The sequence below is a fragment of the Homalodisca vitripennis genome, chromosome 2 (genome assembly GCF_021130785.1).
Source record: "Homalodisca vitripennis isolate AUS2020 chromosome 2, UT_GWSS_2.1, whole genome shotgun sequence".
NCBI classification, from domain to species: Eukaryota; Metazoa; Arthropoda; class Insecta; order Hemiptera; family Cicadellidae; genus Homalodisca; species Homalodisca vitripennis.
In genome coordinates, this window is record NC_060208.1 from 820,931 (window position 1) to 844,763 (window position 23,833).

At 31.6% G+C, this 23,833-nt stretch overlaps 1 protein-coding gene across 1 annotated transcript in view; it reads right to left on the minus strand.

Moving 5' to 3' along the window:
• Positions 1 to 23,519, minus strand: part of LOC124353464 (43 kDa receptor-associated protein of the synapse homolog) — a 154,811-nt gene extending 131,292 nt beyond the window's left edge. The window contains exon 1 of the mRNA XM_046803306.1: positions 23,470 to 23,519. Coding sequence (XP_046659262.1) covers positions 23,470 to 23,507 — 38 coding nt within the window. The 5' untranslated portion in view covers positions 23,508 to 23,519. The remainder of the gene's footprint in view (positions 1 to 23,469) is intronic.
• Between the last annotated feature and the right edge of the window lie 314 nt (positions 23,520 to 23,833).

Below are 23,833 nucleotides of genomic sequence, written 5' to 3' on the forward strand. Positions count from 1 at the left end.
GACATGGTTGGTACTTTTACTAATTATTACTCTGAACATTCATATACAACTTTACCTGTAGTCTAGTGTGCCTGGTTTGAGCAGCGACATGGTTGGTACTCTTACTAATTATTACTCTGAACCTTCATATACAACTTTTCCTGTAGTCTAGTGTGCCTGGTTTGAGCAGCGACATGGTTGGTACTTTTACTAATTATTACTCTGAACATATATATACAACTTTACCTGTAGTCTAGTGTGCCTGGTTTGAGCAGTGACATGGTTGGTACTTTTACTAATTATTACTCTGAACATTCATATACAACTTTACCTGTTGTCAACTTTAATTGAGGTTCATATGCACTGAACATTAAGCCATACGATATGTTTTAACCACTGAAGAAGAAAATGTATTCCAGTATACGAAAACTTTTACACAAATAACCTTTAATTAAAAGTACATTTGTTTGCCAAAATATGAAAAAGATTAAATAGGATACTAAAACTATAAATATTACAATTCTAGTTCATTATTCAAAGTTACTTTACTCTACTTTCGGAACCTGTCATATTTTGGTAGTTACTGTTTTTCGCTTTAAACTTGTAACAGATAATATGCACGAGTAAGACTTACCACTTGTTTTCAAAATATACGTAACCAAAACTTGAAAAATGTTTTATATCGAACTTAAACCACAGTTTCAAAAATTATGTAAACCTTTTTAATATATCCTCCTTTCAGTAGATCTCGGTTACGTTTATAATACCCCAGGCGGGCCAATGAGGCTGCAATTTTGACTACTAGTGTCTATACATATTTCCACTGTATGTAAATAGCATTAGCATTACACATTTACTATAAATAATAGCAGAAAGGAGAACACATATTACCTAGAACTAATGATACACGGCAATTTCAGTTCTACTATAAGCAGTTTTGAATATTCTAACAGTCTACCAGAGACAGTGCCATTATCTCGGCTGTAGCGCTGGCGGTGCGGCTTCCACAAACCACAACAGACAGTCTATCCTAATTGCTAATGGAACTCGTTAACTACAGAGATTAGGTACATTTTGCTTTTGTCAGGAAGTATTTAAGTTATTAATGTTTCAAATTAATTTATTCTATTATTTATTGATTTGTACAATTTTTGTTTTCGTATTGAGAGTATGTAATTTATGTAGAGCGCAGTACATTGCATACCACTTTTGCTTGACTTTTAGAGTAAGTAGAATTGTGTAAACGTATCATGTTTTAATATATCATATATATATATATATAATATATATATATATATATATATATATATATATATATATATAATATATATATTCACTTCGGGTGTATAAATGCAGAATTTCTCTATTATAATAATTTTGTTTGCTATGTAAATTTTTTATTATACCATTTTGACAACAGCGAAGCCGAAACATTAAAGAAAATTATATACCAAGAAGTCCAATAATTGTGTTTTATATATATATATATATATATATATATATATATATATATATATATATATATATATATACAGGGTGTACATAAAGTCTTAAACTTTAAAATGATGTGCATATTGATGCTCCTATTTAAGATTTATTTCTGACTCCTTGCGGGACGTCCCCATGATATTACAGAAAACTTATAGTTATTTCAAAAAGTAGATTTTTAGGTGTAGTGTTGATGTACCAAATCTTGTTGATTTATCTGTTATCGTTCAGAAAATATTATACCTGTGCAGGACTTTATTTACACCCTGTTTATAAATAAATATATGTGTGTGTGTGTGTGTGTGTGTGTGTGTGTGTGTGTGTGTGTGTGTGTGTGTGTGTGTGTGTGTGTGTGTGTGTGTGTGTGTGTGCTATTGAAGCCTCAGTAGTCCTCTATTTTAGTCAAAATTATGTAATTGTTTAATGTATGATTCTCTCTGTCTGTCTGTCTGTCCACAGGGCATCTCGAAACCGACATGAGCTATAAACTTAAAATTCGCATTAAACCTGAGCGAAGCCTGTTACGCTACACCTTGGCGTACTCATACCTTGTTACTAGCGTACCTCATATTTATAATAATTACATTTTCGATAAATGCATTGAAATACATTAAGAGTTATGAATATGCCATCTGAGATGACAATGAGTAGATAATTCTAGCTAAGTTGTATGTAAGTAAGTTTAGCAAACTCGGTGCTCAGAGCTATACCATATAAATGGATTTTCTATTTTTGTACTTTTTTGGTGTCAATGACAGGGAGGAGGACCAATAAGATTGTAACAAATTGTTTGAGATCAACAAGGACTACAGGGGGGGGGAGAACAATACTTGGTCGCAAAAAGCAATATAAATAAATAATATATTATATACTAAAATTGGAGTAGGAAAATGGTAAGATACAAAGTCAAACTCTGCCCTACTGCTACCGGTAGTTCAGCCACCGACACCCCGCATGAGCGTGTTGAACCACCGACACCCCGCACGGGCGTGTTGAGCCACCGACACCCTGCATGGGCGTGTTGAGCCACCGACAACGTCGGAAGAGCGTGTTGAGCCTCCAACACCCCGCAATGGCATGATAAGCCCGCGGGACATCGGACGGGCGTGTTGAGCCCCCATTGTCGTTAGTAACATATGGGGTTGGATGGGGATGAACACCCTACTCCCATTAAATGTTATCTGATACATATGAAAAATGTTTTTTGTATTTCAGATTGATTCTGATGCAGGATCGCCACCTGATCAGAGGTACTTGTGGGATTCGTGATTTTGGTTTTGATGGTCTGCCAGCTAATCAAGAGGACTCAGAGCTATCCTTCGCCGTTGTATTAACCGAAGACCATAGAGTCATTACAGCTATGCCGATCTCCCAAGCCTGCTACTAGAGCTCGAGCACTTCAACGGACGTTAAGGAACTTACGGGAGCTACCAGTAGATCCCAGGACTGCACCTGGCAAGATCGTGGTTCGATACCCAGCTCGGACATTCAGCTCCAGATCCAGTGCGGGAGTTCTAAAGGGAACACCAAGTTGTAAATATTAGTGTTAAGGATATAGTAGTATATTTTGTATTTAGACGGGGAATAGCATTTAATAAAGCAAACCAGCATTTCATTTAATCTATGTATTTCACTTTAGTAACCCAGGATCGAATCTCCTTTCAAAAGACTAGTGCTGAGGTGGGTTTTCCCGTAGGATAGAACTGCTAGTGAGAGAGTTACAACCCCCATACAAGATATGTGTGTGAGTAATCATATACACACACAAACATCCATCTATACATTTACACTCCGACAAGTGAGTTTTGGGGAACCGGAGTACGTAAGATAAGTTTATAACTGATATGTCTAAATGTCAAATTAAATGTGAGAGTCGTGTGCACACACTTTTCAATAAAAATGTGGAAATTTAGTTAAGGTACAAAATTAAAAGGAAAACAATTTAGTAACATAAAATCATGACCCAAATTTTGTATTGAATATTTTAATTCATAGATTAATTTATTTTGGTTTAGTCATCATCAATACAGACTATATCTTGAAATACCACGCCTAGCGTACAATTTATTCATAAAATAATGTTTAAAATGTTTTGAATCTTAGAATGGAGTAATGTGTGCATTTTAAAATAAAAAAATAATAAATAATAATAAAATTATTATTAGTAGTAATTCAAAGTAAGTATAGATATTTTTAATAATATTTCTTGATTATGGATCATCTAGTTTACACATACATACAGGCCGAGAGATTCCATGTGGTTTCCAAGTTACGCGAGAGGGGAACCACGGCTGGCAAGGAGGTGGGAGCCGTCTCACAGACTAAGCTCGCGACTTCCTCCTCCACTCCACATGAGCAGTAGGCTACTGCGCATCGTCGGACGGAGAACCTCTTGGAATCTCATGTTTATGTTATCTTTCAAAGACGTATTATGAATGGCCGTAGAGTAAAATTTATAAAAATATGCACTTCAAAACAATGATTTCTTTAACATTTAAAAATATGGTCAATGTATTTTGAAAGTGTAATAAACTTTTGCGAATTTTCCATTGTTGCCTATAATCATTTCAAATCACTCATATTAGCAATAAATATTAGACAAAGGAAAATTTATTTTGTATACCCTACTGTTTGACCAGTATACATCAGTAAATGATAACAAATTACACCGTTCACATTCATCATATATTCAGTCCAACGTCATTTATATTTGTGAAACGTATTGCTGTTGATCTGTGAAAACTGCAAACATGAGGAGAACTCCCTGGAATGAAAACCGCGTTACGTATTTCTGAACGTTTGCCAAAGACCTAATTGGATCAAATGGGCTGGGCGGAGACAACTCAAATGAATATAATATAAATAAGGGAAGACTTTCCACCACTTTTTTCTCGGTTCATGAATTGTTCATCAGACGTAGTAGTAAAAATCAATATTCAATTGTTTAAAATCTAATTGTCCCTATTTCAAAATAATATCCACTAAACATTATATACAAGTCAATTCCTATTATGTGTGTTTCGTAACTTTGGGTGTAAAATGTAACGAAGAAGTTCTTGGTTATCTATCTAACACAGTTTCAAAATAATATCCACTAAACATTATATACAAGTCAATTCCTATTATGTGTGTTTCGTAACTTTGGGTGTAAAATGTAACGAAGAAGTTCTTGGTTATCTATCTAACACAGTTTCAAAATAATATCCACTAAACATTATATACAAGTCAATTCCTATTATGTGTGTTTCGTAACTTTGGGTGTAAAATGTAACGAAGAAGTTCTTGGTTATCTATCTAACACAGTTTCAAAATAATATCCACTAAACATTATATACAAGTCAATTCCTATTATGTGTGTTTCGTAACTTTGGGTGTAAAATGTAACGAAGAAGTTCTTGGTTATCTATCTAACACAGTTTCAAAATAATATCCACTAAACATTATATACAAGTCAATTCCTATTATGTGTGTTTCGTAACTTTGGGTGTAAAATGTAACGAAGAAGTTCTTGGTTATCTATCTAACACAGTTTCAAAATAATATCCACTAAACATTATATACAAGTCAATTCCTATTATGTGTGTTTCGTAACTTTGGGTGTAAAATGTAACGAAGAAGTTCTTGGTTATCTATCTAACACAGTTTCAAAATAATATCCACTAAACATTATATACAAGTCAATTCCTATTATGTGTGTTTCGTAACTTTGGGTGTAAAATGTAACGAAGAAGTTCTTGGTTATCTATCTAACACAGTTTCAAAATAATATCCACTAAACATTATATACAAGTCAATTCCTATTATGTGTGTTTCGTAACTTTGGGTGTAAAATGTAACGAAGAAGTTCTTGGTTATCTATCTAACACAGTTTCAAAATAATATCCACTAAACATTATATACAAGTCAATTCCTATTATGTGTGTTTCGTAACTTTGGGTGTAAAATGTAAACGAAGAAGTTCTTGGTTATCTATCTAACACAGTTTTCAAAATAATATCCACTAAACATTATATACAAGTCAATTCCTATTATGTGTGTTTCGTAACTTTAGGTGTAAAATGTAACGAAGAAGTTCTTGGTTATCTATCTAACACAGTTTCAAAATAATATCCACTAAACATTATATACAAGTCAATTCCTATTATGTGTGTTTTCGTAACTTTGGGTGTAAAATGTAACGAAGAAGTTCTTGGTTATCTATCTAACACAGTTTCAAAATTAAAATTTCTCATATCATTTCAGAAACGTAGGCCTACGTAGTGAAATAAATCTACCATATATAGGATGTGTCTGTTTACTTTGAACGTTTTAAGAAAGTAAATTCCAGAATATTTTTTGAGAAACCTATTCAATTCAATTAATTAGTATTTTATGCTGAGTTTTGGTGAAGTATATCATTCAAGGGAGTGGCATATTTTCATTTCTATCTGTCTGTCCAAACAATATCTTGAAAACGAACTGACCTATAGAATTGAAATGTTACTTGAAATTTCTTTTTATAAGTTAGATGATAGAATAAATTATGATATTTATATAATAGATCAGTTTCACGTAAGCAAATATTTATCTTTGTTAAGTTGGAATACGTTCAGACATCCAGATGAGATTACATCTCAATGTGTATTGGTGTAAATATACATACAATACAAACAGTCTGAGCATGTATCCAATCAATCAGTTTAATATAAATTGGTATGAGTGTTTTACATTTCAAATCATAAATATCAAATCGTTTGTTTTGAAAGGTAAATGATGAAGTTTGCGACTTAACATACGAAGTTATCAGTTATCTAGAATTAAAAAGAAACGCTGTTGTGTTTATGATGTTAAAACTACAGACTAATCAAATTGTACATCCTTTTATTGCGGAGACCGCTCTTCGACGAAAAGCTGGCAGTGTAATTTGTTTAAAACTCGCCATTATTTTTACTTTGCTATTCCTTATGGGTGAATTTCAAACTGTCTTTCCTTCACCATAAAAATTTTAATACTTTTTATCACAAAATTTGTTACACTTGAAAAGACCAGTTTAGGAAACTCTCTTTTTAATACAATAGTTGTAAAAGAAAATTAAAATTAAAACATTTTTGTGAACCAAAAAACTAAAGGATTTGTCTATCTAAATTAGATTTTACATTTTAAAAGATATTGTAGAAACAAAAATAGATAAACAAGCAATGAGCTTGGCAGTTTAGATAGTATGCAAGTAAGAATCCCTTAACATGGCTCTTAAAACAGCCTTGCTCTCGTTTAACGACCCCTTCACACCTCATCACTTCTCCACCCCTTGAGTGTTCGATCACCAGCACCAGTGTCCTGACACTAAATGGGTGAACCCCAATTAAATCTACTGGCAATGCCAGAGATGTTGTTATAGTAAAATGTTCTACGCAGGTTATATTGAGAATCTAGTTACATATTACTATCAAACAATTTAAATCTATTTTTAAATGGTTTGATAATGTTATTATTGTTTTCATGTAGCTAATCATATGTGGGAGTTAAACGTAAAGATAAACTGATAAATGCAACATTTACAAAGTTCAGATTGATGTTATCGCTTAGATTATACAACTAATGGAAGGTCATTTTTAATATTCTCTAGGTATTGTAGGCCTACAATAGTGTTGAACCAATACATTAATTATAATAAGAAAATTGACTTTTGAAAAAAACTTTAAAAGAAAATTAATTTAGATATAAATTTGTGCAAAAACTACATTAATCAGAAAAGGTTAATATAATATCAATATAATATTATTATATATAATATTTTTTCAAATTAATTTTGTATGTGCCTTACTAAATTGTAGTCTGCTATTATTTATGGGTAAAATTTGTATTGTTTAAGTTCCTTACCAATACTTGCATTTGACGCAATCTAAATTGTCTTTATTAATCTCTAAATTACCGGTTAGCTTATTCTGATATCCGCTATATGTAACATTAGTTTATAAGTTGTATGAAGTACATAATTACTAAATAGTGTGTTGTTACTTAATATGCTGTAAGAAGTATTTAATTGTATAATGTTGTTAAGCTCTAATATAATTGAATTTTAGTGTGCAACTCTTTTTATTTCCTATTGAAACATTAATAGAAAAGTAAACGGACTTAATTCAACATTATTTACAAGCTAAATGTTTTTACAACAACCTCTATTCCCCGTAGACCACACCACCAATGGATGTGAAGAGTCAGTAACCACCTTAAAAACTATTTCTTAACTCCAGAATGCCTTTACAGTGTTAAACTTTTACAACTTGAGCCAAGGCAAGAATATTAAACCATCTAGAACAGGTCCTAAATTTTACATGTTCCAAGATTTAATTCCCGGCGTATTTTATTGTACTGATAAATGTGTTAAACTTTTACAACTTGAGCCAAGGCAAGAATATTAAACCATCTAGAACAGGTCCTACATTTTACATGTTTCAAGATTTAATTCCCGGCGTATTTTATTGTACTGATAAATGTGTTAAACTTTTACAACTTGAGCCAAGGCAAGAATATTAAACCATCTAGAACAGGTCCTACATTTTACATGTTTCAAGATTTAATTCCCGGCGTAGTTTATTGTACTGATAAATGTGTTAAACTTTTACAACTTGAGCCAAGGCAAGAATATTAAACCATCTAGAACAGGTCCTACATTTTACATGTTCAAGATTTAATTCCCGGCGTATTTTATTGTACTGATAAATGTGTTAAACTTTTACAACTTGAGCCAAGGCAAGAATATTAAACCATCTAGAACAGGTCCTACATTTTACATGTTTCAAGATTTAATTCTCGGCGTATTTTATTGTACTGGTAAATGTGTTAAACTTTTACAACTTGAGCCAAGGCAAGAATATTAAACCATCTAGAACAGGTCCTACATTTTACATGTTTCAAGATTTAATTCCCGGCGTATTTTATTGTACTGATAAATGTGTTAAACTTTTACAACTTGAGCCAAGGCAAGAATATTAAACCATCTAGAACAGGTCCTACATTTTACATGTTTCAAGATTTAATTCCCGGCGTATTTTATTGTACTGATAAATGTGTTAAACTTTTACAACTTGAGCCAAGGCAAGAATATTAAACCATCTAGAACAGGTCCTACATTTTACATGTTTCAAGATTTAATTCCCGGCGTATTTTATTGTACTGATAAATGTGTTAAACTTTTACAACTTGAGCCAAGGCAAGAATATTAAACCATCTAGAACAGGTCCTACATTTTACATGTTTCAAGATTTAATTCCCGGCGTATTTTATTGTACTGATAAATGTGTTAAACTTTTACAACTTGAGCCAAGGCAAGAATATTAAACCATCTAGAACAGGTCCTACATTTTACATGTTTCAAGATTTAATTCTCGGCGTATTTTATTGTACTGATAAATGTGTTAAACTTTTACAACTTGAGCCAAGGCAAGAATATTAAACCATCTAGAACAGGTCCTACATTTTACATGTTTCAAGATTTAATTCCCGGCGTATTTTATTGTACTGATAAATGCCTTCAATATGATATACTACTCGGTCAATGCGCTCGTTTTATATTTCCTTGTGACCTTGTGACATGAAAAAATTGTAATTACTTCAAAAAGTATATTTATAGAAGCAGTAATGATTCTTTTATTGGCAAATTTTATTGCTTTACCTGTAACCGTTTGGGAATTATTAAGCCCTTGCAGGACTATTTTACACCCTGTTTATTGAAACAACAACAAACTATGTCCGTCCTCTATTATAACTATTATATCACATATCATATTTTTTCTTGTTCCAAAACGCGTATTATAAACAAAATCACCTAGGTTGTAATACGGTGTGTGTTAAAAATAATTTTACGTAACCGGCTATGAAATAGCTGAAAAATAATCATAACTGAATTTGTTATTGAATACTTCCCTTAAAATTAAGACATAAATCTTGATAATTGTTTCGGTAGTCATTGGATCTTAGGGTTTCAAGTGTCTATAGGATTTCACAAGTTTACAAAGACGTGTGTTTACTTACTATTATTTATTGATTCATTCAGATGTTAGATTTTAAGATTTATGTTTTTTTGTAGAATTAAAATAATTTTTTAAATATTTTTTTCATTAATCCTGATTAAAGTTTAAAGAATAATGAAAATTTACGGTAAGGGGAATTATTTAATTATAGCTGTGTCCAATTGCTTATTAAAAACGCAAAATAAACAAAACGACCTCGTACAAAAAGTTGTAAATTTAGTTTTTCACAAAATTTGGACTTTGAATGGAAAATATTGTAATAAGAATTTTGTAATTTATTTAATTTATATTTTGATTGTTATCAAAATATAAATTAAAGATTGGGAAAAAATCGGAAATATTTTAATAATGGTTAAAAAAACAAACGTATAAGCTACAGTAGAATCCAAGTGCAAGATATTCAAAGGCATATCGTGAGCGTTATATACCCAAAGGAAGTCGATCAAAGAAACCAAATAAAATAAATTAGTCATAATGAGTTCATCTTTAAAAAAAAATCTATTGTTTCTCGATTATAAAAAAGACCGACATCAGTGTAGTAGAGAACTACAGGGGATTATCATTTATAGATTGCGTATGTAAAATAGTTTGCAGCACAGTTTTAAACAGGTAAGAAAAATGGGTAAACGAGAAAAATATCTTGACCAGGCTTCGAACCAGGCTTTAGGAAAGGCTATCCTGCTGTAGATAACATTCCCTGTAAGATAAATTTAAAATTTGCAAAGACAAATTGAAAATTATACTGTTTTTATGTTGATTTTTCCTTCGCATTCAACACAATTCTTACTGATTCTCTGTTTATAAGCTGTCGTGTCTTGGGCTGTCGACTCACATGCTAAACATACTCAGAGAGATGTACAACGCAACTTTGGCTGGTGTCTGATGCCTGTTATTAAAAGTAAAATAGGTTTAAAACAGGGCTGTATAATGGGTCCATTACTTTCTTTACCTATTAACGATTTACATATGTTGCTTTACGCAGATGATATAATTCTACTCTTGCACCTACAACATCAAGCTCGCAATGTATGATTAATAATTTATAAAACTACTGTAAAATATGAATCTAAATGTAAATATAAATTTAAAAAAACTAATGTTGTTCAGAAAAGTGGTAAAACTGAGTAAAATTGAGATGTGGCAGTGCCAAGGGACAGAGAACGAGGTTTTAAATGAGTAAGTACAAGTACTTGAGTGTCTATTTACATCACAATAATCGTGGAAACAACATTTTAAAGAAAATCAAGAGTATCAAAATTAATTACAAATTCAGTTTGGGGAGGTCTTTTAAAAGATAATAAGGTACCTTTGTTAGCAAAATTCGCACTTTTTAATCCTGTTGTAGGTCATTTTTGAGCTATGCAGCCCTATTTTTTCTATAGGGATACAGAGAATTCGGCGCAATTGAGGGAGTTCAAAGGATGTTTTTGAAACAAAATTTTTAGACTGCCTTTTAACACACCAAATTACACTTTTAATCGAAACTAACTCGGAAAAAATTATACTACTTTACTCTAGAATTAAATCTAAATTATCTCGGAAGAATCTGGAGTATAACGCCAAATCGTTTACCTTATAGAGTAGAAAAAGGGATTATATTAAAACAAGTATTCTGGTTCAGGGATTGGAAGAGCTTAGGAAGTAACTGTGGATTCGAGGTAAATTTTAATGTTACTAACAGTGTTGAGTTGGTGGGCCGGTTGTTTAGAGTGGTTGAGGCGATGCGAACAGGCTGGCGAGAGGAACGTACAGGCCGTGCGTGTACGTCTGTCTATCATCCACATTATGTAACAATCAACTTGAACTTTGAGATAAGACGTACACATATATACAAACACGTAAACTCACTGACTGATACCATTAGATTTGTATATAGTAGTATATATAATTCACACTAAATGAGTTTTGTTTGGAAAGTTGAAAAAGAAAATAGTATGCGACAATAATTTTCTATTTTTGTAAGTTGTAATATCAAATAAAAGTACTTACTCATTGTTTACGACATATATTTTTATTGCGTAAACGTTGTAATCTATTAGATGAATCAATAAAGTATGTAGGAAAGTTTTATTTCCAGAAAACTGATATTACCTTTCATAAAACAAAAGTAAATTCATCAAACATTGCTTAATCGATCTGTTATCTTGGAATAAAGCTGACATTTGACCTCGATAACATTTTAACCGAGTGTCAGACGGCGGCGCTGCCTTTATTTCTCCCGTCCCGGGATATTTTATGTCCTCTCCGCCGGCAAACTGCTACCCACTCCCTCGCGCTGCTCCTCACGGCTACTTACCATCAATTGGGTAATTAAGGAAAATCAAGAATGATGATTGTCACCATTTCTTGAGTGTTTTTGTTCGGTATTTTTATTTTTATATTGATGTTAGACTATAGTTGATTAAGTGTTAAATTGAATAAATAGAATATAACAAATGTAGGCTAAATCGTATTGTCCTCTTAACAAAGGTGTCCTCTTCAAGCAAATGCATGAAGAATTACCACCTTTCTCAAGAATTTATTTGTAATAATTCAAAATTCAAATTCAAAATTAATGTTTTAAGAAAAGCATTGATTACATTGTAGTACGGTACACATATAACTATATCTAACCGTCTAGCATTGCTAATCGAGGGAGAACATTTGATAAAAGAGATTTTTGAGTATATTAAACGTAGTTTACGTCCATATTGTTTTAAATAAATATATTTTAATTGATATTTCTTACTCGTACATTAATTAAGCAATAAATAATTCTCGTAATAATAAAACAATTAAAATATCTTATAGATATTAAACATATTTCTTCTTAAAATAAAAAATACTTCTTTTTGTTTGGAAATGAAGAAAATATTTGAGCCATAGATTGAATATAAAAATAATAAAAATGATTAGAAAATTAATTGAACATTTTATTTGAAACTCGTTCTAAAAACCATTTCGAGTAACTTTTGCCTGCAATTTGAAAGAGAAAGTTGCCTATGGGATTATCAGTACTGGGTTGTTTAACTTTAATGATATGTCCAATAGAATGGGAAGCTAATGTTTGTTTCATCTTGAATATCTCCTATCATTGTGGAATGAACATGAACAGAGAAGTGGCTCAGAGCGGGTGGTGGTATTGCCAGTAAGGTGCTTTGTGAGTGCAATACTCTAAATTTGCGGATTTCTGAAAGGTATGACTGTATGACTCTTTATGTTTAATATTTGTTAAAAATTGTTTTATCAAACTGAATCATTTGTCCATCCGGTTTTTTTCTGAAAGTGTTTAAGTTCTGTCGGTAACGAATTTAATAGGTTCGGTATTCTAAATTTAGGTATTTATTTGTCATAGTTATTTTCATTCCGTTGAACTTATTGTTTCTGTATCTTAAATTTTAATCTACATACAAAAAAGTTCTAAATCCATCCTTAAAATAATGTCTCCTTAAAATCAGTAAATTCGCCTAAAACTTTAAATGACAACTGGAAAATCTAAACGTATTGTCTGACATATAAATGAAATATATCTTTTTAGTGAGTGCATCAATATTTTCACTAATTTTCATATTATAATCAAAATTTAGAACAAGATGTTTCAGACTATTATTGGAATCCAGTTTTTGCCATTGAAATTGGTTGTTATTTTTTAAACAATCGATTTTATGACAATATAATAACAGTTATCTTCGAATATTAACATTGATTACAACTCTTGGATTTTTAAACAGAATAATTTTAGTTTTTTCCCCATTATTATAAAGTTATTTATTAACTAATTTTAAATATTCCTGCATACATCTATTGCACATAGGAAAATCTTTATGAGTTATATGAAGAATATTATAAACTGTATATATTTCAAGATTCAGCTATTATATTTCATATTAACTACATCATTTACATAGATGTTAAATAATGTAATTGATACTATTATTCCCTGTATAAGATCACTATTTTGAGTATAACTACCACTAATGTACTGTCCTATGACTACTGCTAGTTTCAAGTAATATGAAAATAACTTAACAATTTATTTCTTATTCCAATATCGCTCTACTTCTGTATTATCGTTTTATAACTAACAATATCAAAAGCCATTGACAGGTCTGTTTCCACTGCCATATAAAATTGTTTCTCATTCAAAGCTTTATTTATATAATTTGTTAGAATTTCCAGTAAATAGATTGTTGATCTCTTACTAATACATCCGAATTGAGTTGGATTAAATATGCTATGTTTATCAAGATAGTTTCGAAGTTGCTTACAAATATAGTTTTCTAATATTTTCATTTTTTTTTAATGTTACCAGAGTCTACAATTCTATTAACTAAGTGAACCAGCACATTGTTCAGGTAAAATATATCATGATTTACATAATTAGGCCTAACTCTATCAGGACCTAGGCAGGTACTGATAGAGTTAACCATTTAGTCTTAGAGTTGGTCTAAGAGTTACCATTTTACCAGGTTTACTTACTGACCTATAAATCAAGACCATTACATTTAAATAATGACATACTCATTTGTTTTCCTATTAAATAATTCCTGGTTTATATGTTAAATAAACGTATCCCCTACCATCTCTTTACTATTATCTTCCAATGGTGTTTTAAAATTCTCTTTAAAAACTTCTACTACGGCTTTAACTTCGTTATCCGGTTTGATATTATCTAAAATACTTGATTTTTTAACAGAAAGAAGTTGATTAATTATATTTGAAGTTTCTCTTGGGTTGTCACTATTAAACATGTTTTTAAATAATATTTTTGCTTTGACTATCTGATCTTAAAAGTTAGTCTGTTTCTTGCAATTGAAAATATTTCCTTTAGCCTTAAATTATATTTATCCCTTATTAAATTGCTGCCAAACGTAATTTTTAAAATAAGAACAAATATTTTTATTCCTGCATTGTACCAGAAACTTGCTAATTTCTTCCTCTTTATGTTGATAGTTTTTTTATAAATTTCTACTGGGTCATGAATGTCTATTATAGGCCACCAATTATACCGTTGTATACCTGCGTTAACTTTGTTTGTATAACCTCTAGACTAATTTTGACACTTGATATTTATTATTCAACTTAAATACCATATCTGTCCATAAATGGTCAGAAATGTTCTCTTCTACTGTAAAAGATGTGACCTTATATTTATATGATCCAAAGATCTGCATACCCACCTATTATCAAACAATTAACTCTAGTTGGCCCTTCAAGTGTATTTTACTAATCTATATTTGTGTAAAATATTTAAATACAAGTCAGATCCGCAAACTCGTATAAGATAACATAAATGTATGTATAATACTACAAACAGTTTTTTTCTCCTTTATCCTATCCATCTGTAAAATGTTTTCCAGCTTAATATTAAAAGTATTAATATTTTGGGATAGAGAGTAAAATAAAGTGCTCGTATACATTCACAAGCACTAAATTTATAATTTAAATTTGAACAGAAGGCATTAAATTAATTTTTATAAAAAATAAGGATTCCACCTCCTCTATTATTGTTTTGACACTTGTATATAGTATTGAAGTTTTCAATGTTGTAAAGGCTACATTCTTCATCTTTAATATTGATGTTAGTCCAAACAATAACATCTAAGAATTTCAAAATTAAGTTTATATTTGTCAAAAAGGTATCCAATATTTCTTAATGCTCCTAATATTTGTACCCACAATTACTAAATTCTTCTCTATCGAATCATAGACAGTGAAAGAAATTGATACATCCATTACATGGCAGTAAGAAAAAGAACGAAAATTCTCATCTAAATTCAAAATTATATCTTCTATATATATTTTAATTAATTATTTGTGCGGACTAAATTATATTAGAATTGTTGGTGAGTTGGACGAAATAAACCTCAGCATAATTTGATTTATTCCTAAATGTTTCTTTAAATCACTGTAATTTTCAATTTTTAACGCTTTACTTGTATGGTCTTTTCTAATTATTATGACTCGATTTCCGTTCAGCCATAAATATTTGAAACCATTTTCAGCTTGTAATCTTTTAGCTTCAATCGACAAATTAGAAAAGTAAAGTGTTAAATGATCATTGAAGTAGATAGCTTTATCTTGATAATTTTTGCCAGGTATCGATAATCTAGGCTTAAACTTTCGAGCTATACAAACTATACTGTCTCTAGTACCTCTTGTAGAGCATTAAAGCATGGTTAGAGCATGACCTTTCTTCCCTGGAAGGCGATGAGCTGTGAATTCCTCTCTCCAGATTTTAAAGTTCATTTTTTCACTAGCTTAACGATAATCTCCCCCAACGTCTTCTCTCTCCTATTGTGAACTTATAGACATTTTAATTAAATATAATAAACAGAATATGGTCAAAAAATGATGAAACTTTAATAATTGAATAATTGCATGATACTGTTACCACTGCCACCTTAAAAAAATATACTTTTGTTTATTTTGCTCTGCTATAATGTGATATAGTATATATTATTGGAAATATATAATTTTGCATTTTTATTCATATTTAATTTTCTTTACAATTGTTATTTTATATAATTATCGATTATTTTTATATTTCAAGGCCTTGGGGCCATTTACCCAAAACCAAAAGTTTTTTAATTATAATTTTTTTTTTAATTTGACTATTTTATTATAACCTGGTTAGTTTTGTAAAAAAAATTTCAATGAAAAAACTTTCTTTCCCCCCCACCCATTGCCTTAGTGGGGGGAGAGCAGTTTTTTTTTGTTTTCACGGGAAACACTCTAGTTTTATTAGTATTATAGATAATTAAGTATTTCTTTTTTTTAATTGTAGGGTAAGCAAATACCTACACACTGTAGCATGGGTTTTAATAAATTCAGTTATTTATTACCATAAAAAATTTTTTTCCTCAAAAAGTCAGGTTTTTAAAAAAAAATTTTCAAAAAGATTTTTTTTGTGGGGTTATTTGTAGTATTTTTGTAATTTCCATGCTACAGTGTGTAGATAAAGTATCTAGGAGAGTACATAAAAAATTTCAAGTTGATATATTAACAAATAAAAAAGTTAGAGTGTTTCCTGCGACGCAAAACACAGAAATTTAAAACTTTCGGAAAAGTCCAAAAAACAAAAGCTTGACACAATTCTTACATTTTATTTAGTTTAAACACTTACTTATAAGGATATAAGTTCCTAGAAGTTACCTGCTCCATAAGTAGGCCCTTCTTTCTTCTTCTTCTTGTCTTCTAGTCTCTGCTTCTTCAGCTTCAAATTCCTTCGATATCTCTTGTAATGCAGATTGTTCTTGCGCACAGTGCTAGTAACTCTCTTTTTGTCTCTGATATTTATTATTCTACCACTGAACCTTCCAGGAGAGACTCCAGCAGCACTCATGCTCAATGAAAATACAGAGTTTCCAAAATTAAACTTTGAAACAGCCTCAGCTACTGCGCCCTCAAGAGTCTTTTTCGAAACGTTTCTTGTTTTAGGACACTTTTTCCATATGGTACCATGCAAACTCTCATTTGCATTTTGGGTCCTTCCTTTTACACATCTTTCCAACAAATCCTTTGCCACTAACCTTTGGTAAACAGGAAAGATGTGTCTGAGAACCTGTGGCGTGATGGCAGTACCCAAGTTGTCCTTATGCGGACCAGGTGTAACGTTTGTAGCTTGCGCCCTTTTGTAAAAACACCAGCTCTTTTCTCCATCAGGACATTTTGAGTGGCGAGGCGCTTCATCTGTGGATGTACAATGATGTAAAGTGGCAAGTATGTCACTTTTCATTTTAGAAATGTCATCTTTATTCCTAAGGATGCTATTCTTGTAATATTTTGTCAGTTTTATAATTGTTGTTTCCTTGAGCATTCCGTAGCCTTTGCCACCAAGGGTTATACCTTTAGCACGACATGTCTTAATAATATTGCGAAGCCCAGTCCCAAGGCGTTTGGCAACGTGGTTAACACATTCTTCTTTTGTTAGGACTAACTCATTTCCATAAATATGAAGGCTCTGGAGGTGACCAAATACAGAAGAATCACCGTCCGACAAAATAGTGACATAACGAAAGTTATAGGTCAAAGATCTCTGCCAAAGGATTTCCGCAGCTTTTGTTTCCATTGCTGGGGATGACCCATCATAGTTTTTGTAGCACAAGTCTTTATGTCCACTAAACCAAATATTATATTCTGGAGAATCTTCACCTAACTCTGTCTTAGTAATTTCACACACCTGACAATACTTTGACAGTACGCAATAGTCTACGACTAGGCCAGTTTGTAGCTCTATCACACATCCAATGCCATAATTAATTGGATGTATGGCCTCTCTTGTGCCACGATCCATCGTAGCTTACACCGAGATCAATGACAGAATCGTCAGTTACAGTACAATCCATTTCTTTGTATACTTCACGCACTCTTTTTCGAGCCATTTCAAGATTACTTTGACTGACATCAATGGCAGTATTTGCTACAACTGAAGCATGCTTGTGAAATGTTTTGCTACTCAAAATAGGCATGTTCATAATCATACAAAACTGCTCTACAGCAGCATAACCTTTTCCTAATGCTGTAAAACTTTTCACAACTCTACGGTTTACATCAAAGTTGTTAGATTCATCAATTGTATCAGAAGTAAAAGAAGAAGCTTTTAATTCTTCGCAAGTACTACATGAAATCGTAAGTTTTATTGCAAACCCACGTTGGTCTGATGTCTTCAAAACTAAATTTTGTTGAAAGCATAGAGGGCAAGCTAGGCTAGTAACAAGAGGCTTCAAACACCTAATGTCAACCACTGCGTACTCCGGTGTGTTATGCGTACTGCCGTGAAGGCTTGTGTTATCCTCGCAGCTAACTTCCGAGTTACGCCTAGTAAAAGCTGTGTTTATATCATTTACTCTAATAGTAGGTAGGCCTAATGATTTTGTAGACCTAATTAAATCACTCTTATTCTCAGATGTTTTAGAAGTACTGGGAACAGGGTTAGAATCATCACAGGATGTGGTAGGCCTATAAGTTTTTTCCACTTGCCCCCATCTTTTACTGGCTGCTAAAGCAGCTTTTAGTTTTTTGTTACTCTTAGTTCTAGCACTTTTCTGAATAGTAGAATGTTTTATCGGTGCCATTTTCACTAACAATACAAAAATTCATAAGCTCACCACCAAAATTCTTCAAAACAAATCTGTCTACCTTCAAAACAAATCAAAGAAGACAGCACCGTCCTTCAAACACTTCCACTAACATATAAAACTAATATCAATTCACTATTTATAGTTTGTGCTTTTCTACTGAAAATAAAAGCAAACTTCAAAAATTAACACACTGTGTTTACTGACCACAACAAAACAAGGCTAGAGAAGTAAACAAAACACAAACAGCTGGCTTTCTGCTTGCCAGTACAAAAAATCAGATTGTTTCTGGCTGGTATTGCCAACCTAACAAATCAAAAACTCTGAGAAACAACCACTGTTATATTGTATAATTATATAATAATTATATAATAATTATATAATAATTATATAATAATTATATAATAATTATATAATAATTGTATAATAATAATAATTTTGTTGGATAGTTGTATTTGGGTGTAGCATAATGAAGGTTTCTGCATGCAGGCGAAAAAATGGGAGTCAGGCAGTGGTATGCATGTACAAAACCACACAAAAAAACCATGATTTAGTCAATAAAAAACTTATTTAAATGTCAAAACATGTCTTCCAGAATGTTTAAGAAATAAAAACAGAAAAAAAAAAATTTTGAAAAAAAAATCATTTTTATGGGTAAATGGCCCCCTTAATTGGATAAAGTTAGGGTGCTATTAGCTTTTCGATTGTCTGATTTACAAAGTTATTTTTCGGATTTTATAATAGACCTTCAAGATGAAGAAAACGAGGTTGACACATCGTAGATAAAAATTGTTATATTTTTACTTCTTTGCAAAATATAAACTAATCTCGATAAGTAAAACAAGAGTAGTTTAATTGCACATATTTTTAATCTCCAAATATACCTAAAAAAACGCTGCAGGCCAAACATTGTTTGAAATAAATAAATTAAAACCGCAAAATAAAATTATTGAATTGTAAAATAAACAAGAAGCAAATGTAGTGTGTGTGGACGAAACACTGGGCACACGTACACTGTAGTAGTGTGGCCGGGTTGTTATTGGTGCTGCCTTTGATTGTCGCGGTCTGTGTGGTACGCTTAAATGGTTTACGTTGGTTTGATATTGAGCTGCGTACGTCACACACTTGCAACAACCCTGTTCTCTGCACTCAGTATATCAACTGAATCTCTATCACTTTACTGTCTATCTTTAAAAAGACGTGTTATTTTATTTTAATATCAAGATTCCTTTTATTTAGTTACTAATGTTGTGTTCTACGTTTACCATGCCTTTAGGAAACACCCCTGCTCACTTCCTGTGTCAACCCTGGCTCTCTTATCTATTTAAATACTCAGAGACAGAACGGATTTTTAAGTACCATAAATATACAGTTTGTTTAGAAATGGCTCACTCCCTGTGTCAACCCTGACTCTCTTATCTATTTAAATACTCAGAGACAGAACAGATTTTTTAGTACCATAAATATATAGTTTGTTCAGAAATGGCTCACTCTCTGTGCTAGCCCTGGCTCTCTTATCTATTTAAACACTCAGAGACAGAACGTATTTGTAATTACCATAAATTTAATATACAGTTTGTTCAGAAATGGCTCACTCTCTGTGCTAGCCCTGGCTCTCTTATCTATTTAAACACTCAGAGACAGAACGTATTTGTAATTACCATAAATTTAATATACAGTTTGTTCAGAAATGGCTCACTCCCTGTGTCAACCCTGGCTCCCTTATCTATTTAAACACTCAGAGACAGAACGTATTTGTAATTACCATAAATTTAATATACAGTTTGTTCAGAAATGGCTCACTCCCTGTGTCAACCCTGGCTCCCATATCTATTTAAACACTCAGAGACAGAACGTATTTGTAAGAACCATAAATTTAATATACAGTTTGTTCAGAAATGGCTCACTCCCTGTGTCAACCCTGGATCTCTTATCTATTTAAATACTCAGAGACAGAACGTATTTGTAATTACCATAAATTTAATATACAGTTTGTTCAGAAATGGCTCACTCCCAGTGTCAACCCTGGATCTCTTATCTATTTAAACACTCAGAGACAGAACGTATTTGTAATTACCATAAATTTAATATACAGTTTGTTCAGAAATGGCTCACTCCCTGTGTCAACCCTGGATCTCTTATCTATTTAAATACTCAGAGACAGAACGGATTTTTAAGTACCATGAATATACAGTTTGTTCAGAAATGGATGTCACACATTTCTGTGGTTGATAGTACAGTTGACTTCAAACAATAAAGTTTTGCGTAATTATAGGTCAAAAAATGTGTCGTTCAGCTGAAATTATCTCGTAAATCTGTTGATACCAATCTTTATGACGCAGACTATGACGAATAACAAATATTAGGTAATTTGCTTATTTTTAACGACATTTTGAAAAGTCTAATATAAAAAACTAGTAAATTATAAACATTGTTATTAGTTTCATTACAAATCCAATGGTACGCATTAGCGAGGAGACCATTTTAACGATATGATTGGACAAGCCGGGAGCATTAAACATATCATAACAGCTGATACTTCTCGACTAATAATAATGTTTGTATATACACATAAGTAATCATTCAGTAATAATGTTTGCTATAATTAATCTTTCTTTAAGGAGTTTAAATAGTTATTCGACATCTACAAGGTACAAGGGTCGCAGTGTTAATAAGCCTAGGAAGTCTTTCACACAGTTACAGTTTTTAACGACAATTTAATAATAGCTGCTCAAAAGTTTTTTAAACATATTCTCCATATCAATACACATATAGCAGTTGGTGCTTTATAATGTATGACTATAATATGATGGTGTATTCGAACTAATTTCTATAAAATTTATATTTACGAAAAATTTCCAAAAATGATTCATGAAGATAAAAACGTGTATGTAGAATCTCTTTGAACAGTATCCCACTTTCGTCTGTGCTGGTGTGACCTGCAACTGTGCTCTTCAATCCACTTAATTATGGCTTATGGTATGTTTGAATCCTTCGATTTCCCTTCTTTTCTTATTTCTATCTATTATCTTTGTACGTATTAATACCCCCCGCCCCCAACCTCAACTGATGGAGAGGATTTATTCCAATCCTTGAAACGTTATATCACATCTTTTGTAACATATAAAAATGGCAAATCTGTCCACAGAGGTGAAAAAGGAAGCAGTGAATATCAGTAGAAAAATATTGGATACCATTATTTTTACTAGTAAAAATATAATACTATTTATTTATGCACTCCTTCCTAAAGAAAATCAGTTATCCAGAACGAGTTTACTATGTTTATAAAAGCTTTTCCTATGAATATGAAGCACAACAATATTGCTCATTTTAATACAAATTATTCAATATTTGTTGTCTTTGAAAATAACTTGTTAGATACCAATATATGTTTTCATTAACCACTCAAATCAGAGTAATAAAATAAAAAGCTATAATTGTACTAAATCTGTTAAAACACATAATCATCCTGTGACGAACTACTCTGAATTCCTTGATCATTGACGGGATTCGGCAGGCCAAGGAGCGGTTTCCTGACAATGGACAGAACAATGCACCGCCGCCAGAAACAGCCTTTGTCTGGGGCAATTTAAGTGTTGTTGGGCTCACTCTCGCTTTCTCCAGCCTCTCATTGTTCTGTGGATTATTGTTGTTACATAACCACTACTGATTATTTAGAACAAATTAATAATGAGTAGTAAGAAATTATTATTATTTCAATATACAATGTACGTGCATTAAGGGTTAAAATCAAAACACACACACACACACACACACACACACACACACACACACACACACACACACACACACACACACACACACACACATGCATATATATATATATATATATATATATATATATACACATGCATATATACATATGTACACATACATACACACACGTATATTTAAACACCCTATTGATATTCTTCATTTACTTGAGACATTTATACAACCATACATACACAAATTTTATAGTCATTATTTAGATTTTATTTGTTAAAATTTATGTTTATAATGTTCTTATAGCCCTATGTCGTTTAATTTTGTTAGATGGTTTTATTTCCAAAAGACGGTCTAAGCAAAAAAATTATATAATAGTAAAGTTTGTGAGAACGTAATGGAAAATATTTTAAATTCAGTTAGTTTTTCTAAATATAATAATGTAATTTAAATTAAGTGGAGTATACAGCTTACTGTCCATATCTTAGTATTAAATCCAGTATTTTTCTATTTTTTCTGACACTAGTTGTTTCACGTGGCTTCGCACAATTTTCGTAAGCTTTGCCCTTAGGAGCACTTCTGGTTCTGTAATTATATTTTCAACGCTGATGTAGAGTTTGCTTTTTTGTTAAGATCAAGAAAATCTGTCATAAGTGTATGTTTATAGATATTGATTAGGTACACGTACTTTATTTTAAAGTGGTATAAAAATCAAACTTAATTAAACCAGAAATATATTTTTGAAATAAGAATAACGTAGCGCCTTTAAGTAGTGTTTGGCTATTTAATACACATACTTGTATATTTATTTCAGTTTATAAAGTGCAGATGCTTTGAAAACTTTATCTTTTGCAGTGCCTTCTTCGTGGAAAAAATACATATGCATACAAATTTTCATAATGATAGTGGTAATTTCTGAGTCTATCAAAGTCATATATACAAACATGCCATCGTGTATGTGTGTGTGTGTGTGTGTGTGTGTGTGTGTGTGTGTGTGTGTAAATATATTTTTTGGTACTGTTCAATACTAATTTAATGTAGCATACAAAATTAATACGATCCTAATGAGGAAAGTTAATCTATATACACTTATTAACATCAAATATTATACTATAAAGATATTAGAAGAAGACTACCGGAGATTAAAATGGAATGAAAATTTATTATTCCACTAAACGTGACAAAACTAGTGAGTAATGACCTACCCCAGATACTCTCTCGAGGCGATGGACTCCCACGACATGATGACGTCACGACCGCGTCTCACTGACTGAGCCCGCAGACGTGCTGAGCAGAGAACAGCTCCTATTGAACGCCTACTTCCCCGGAACCGATCTCATAAGAGTCGTGCGTGATGAACTGTCCTATGAGAATGATTTACTCAGGATGTTTGTTAAAATATAGTTGGTAAATGTATTTATATAGGTTTAAATTTATAACTATTGTGAAGGAAATAAACACATTATTTGTTGTAACTACTTCAGTGATATTTAACATAAATGATATCTATATCTAATATTTTGATTAGAGTGTAAATTTTATTGAACTATTATCAAGAAATCAGAAAGT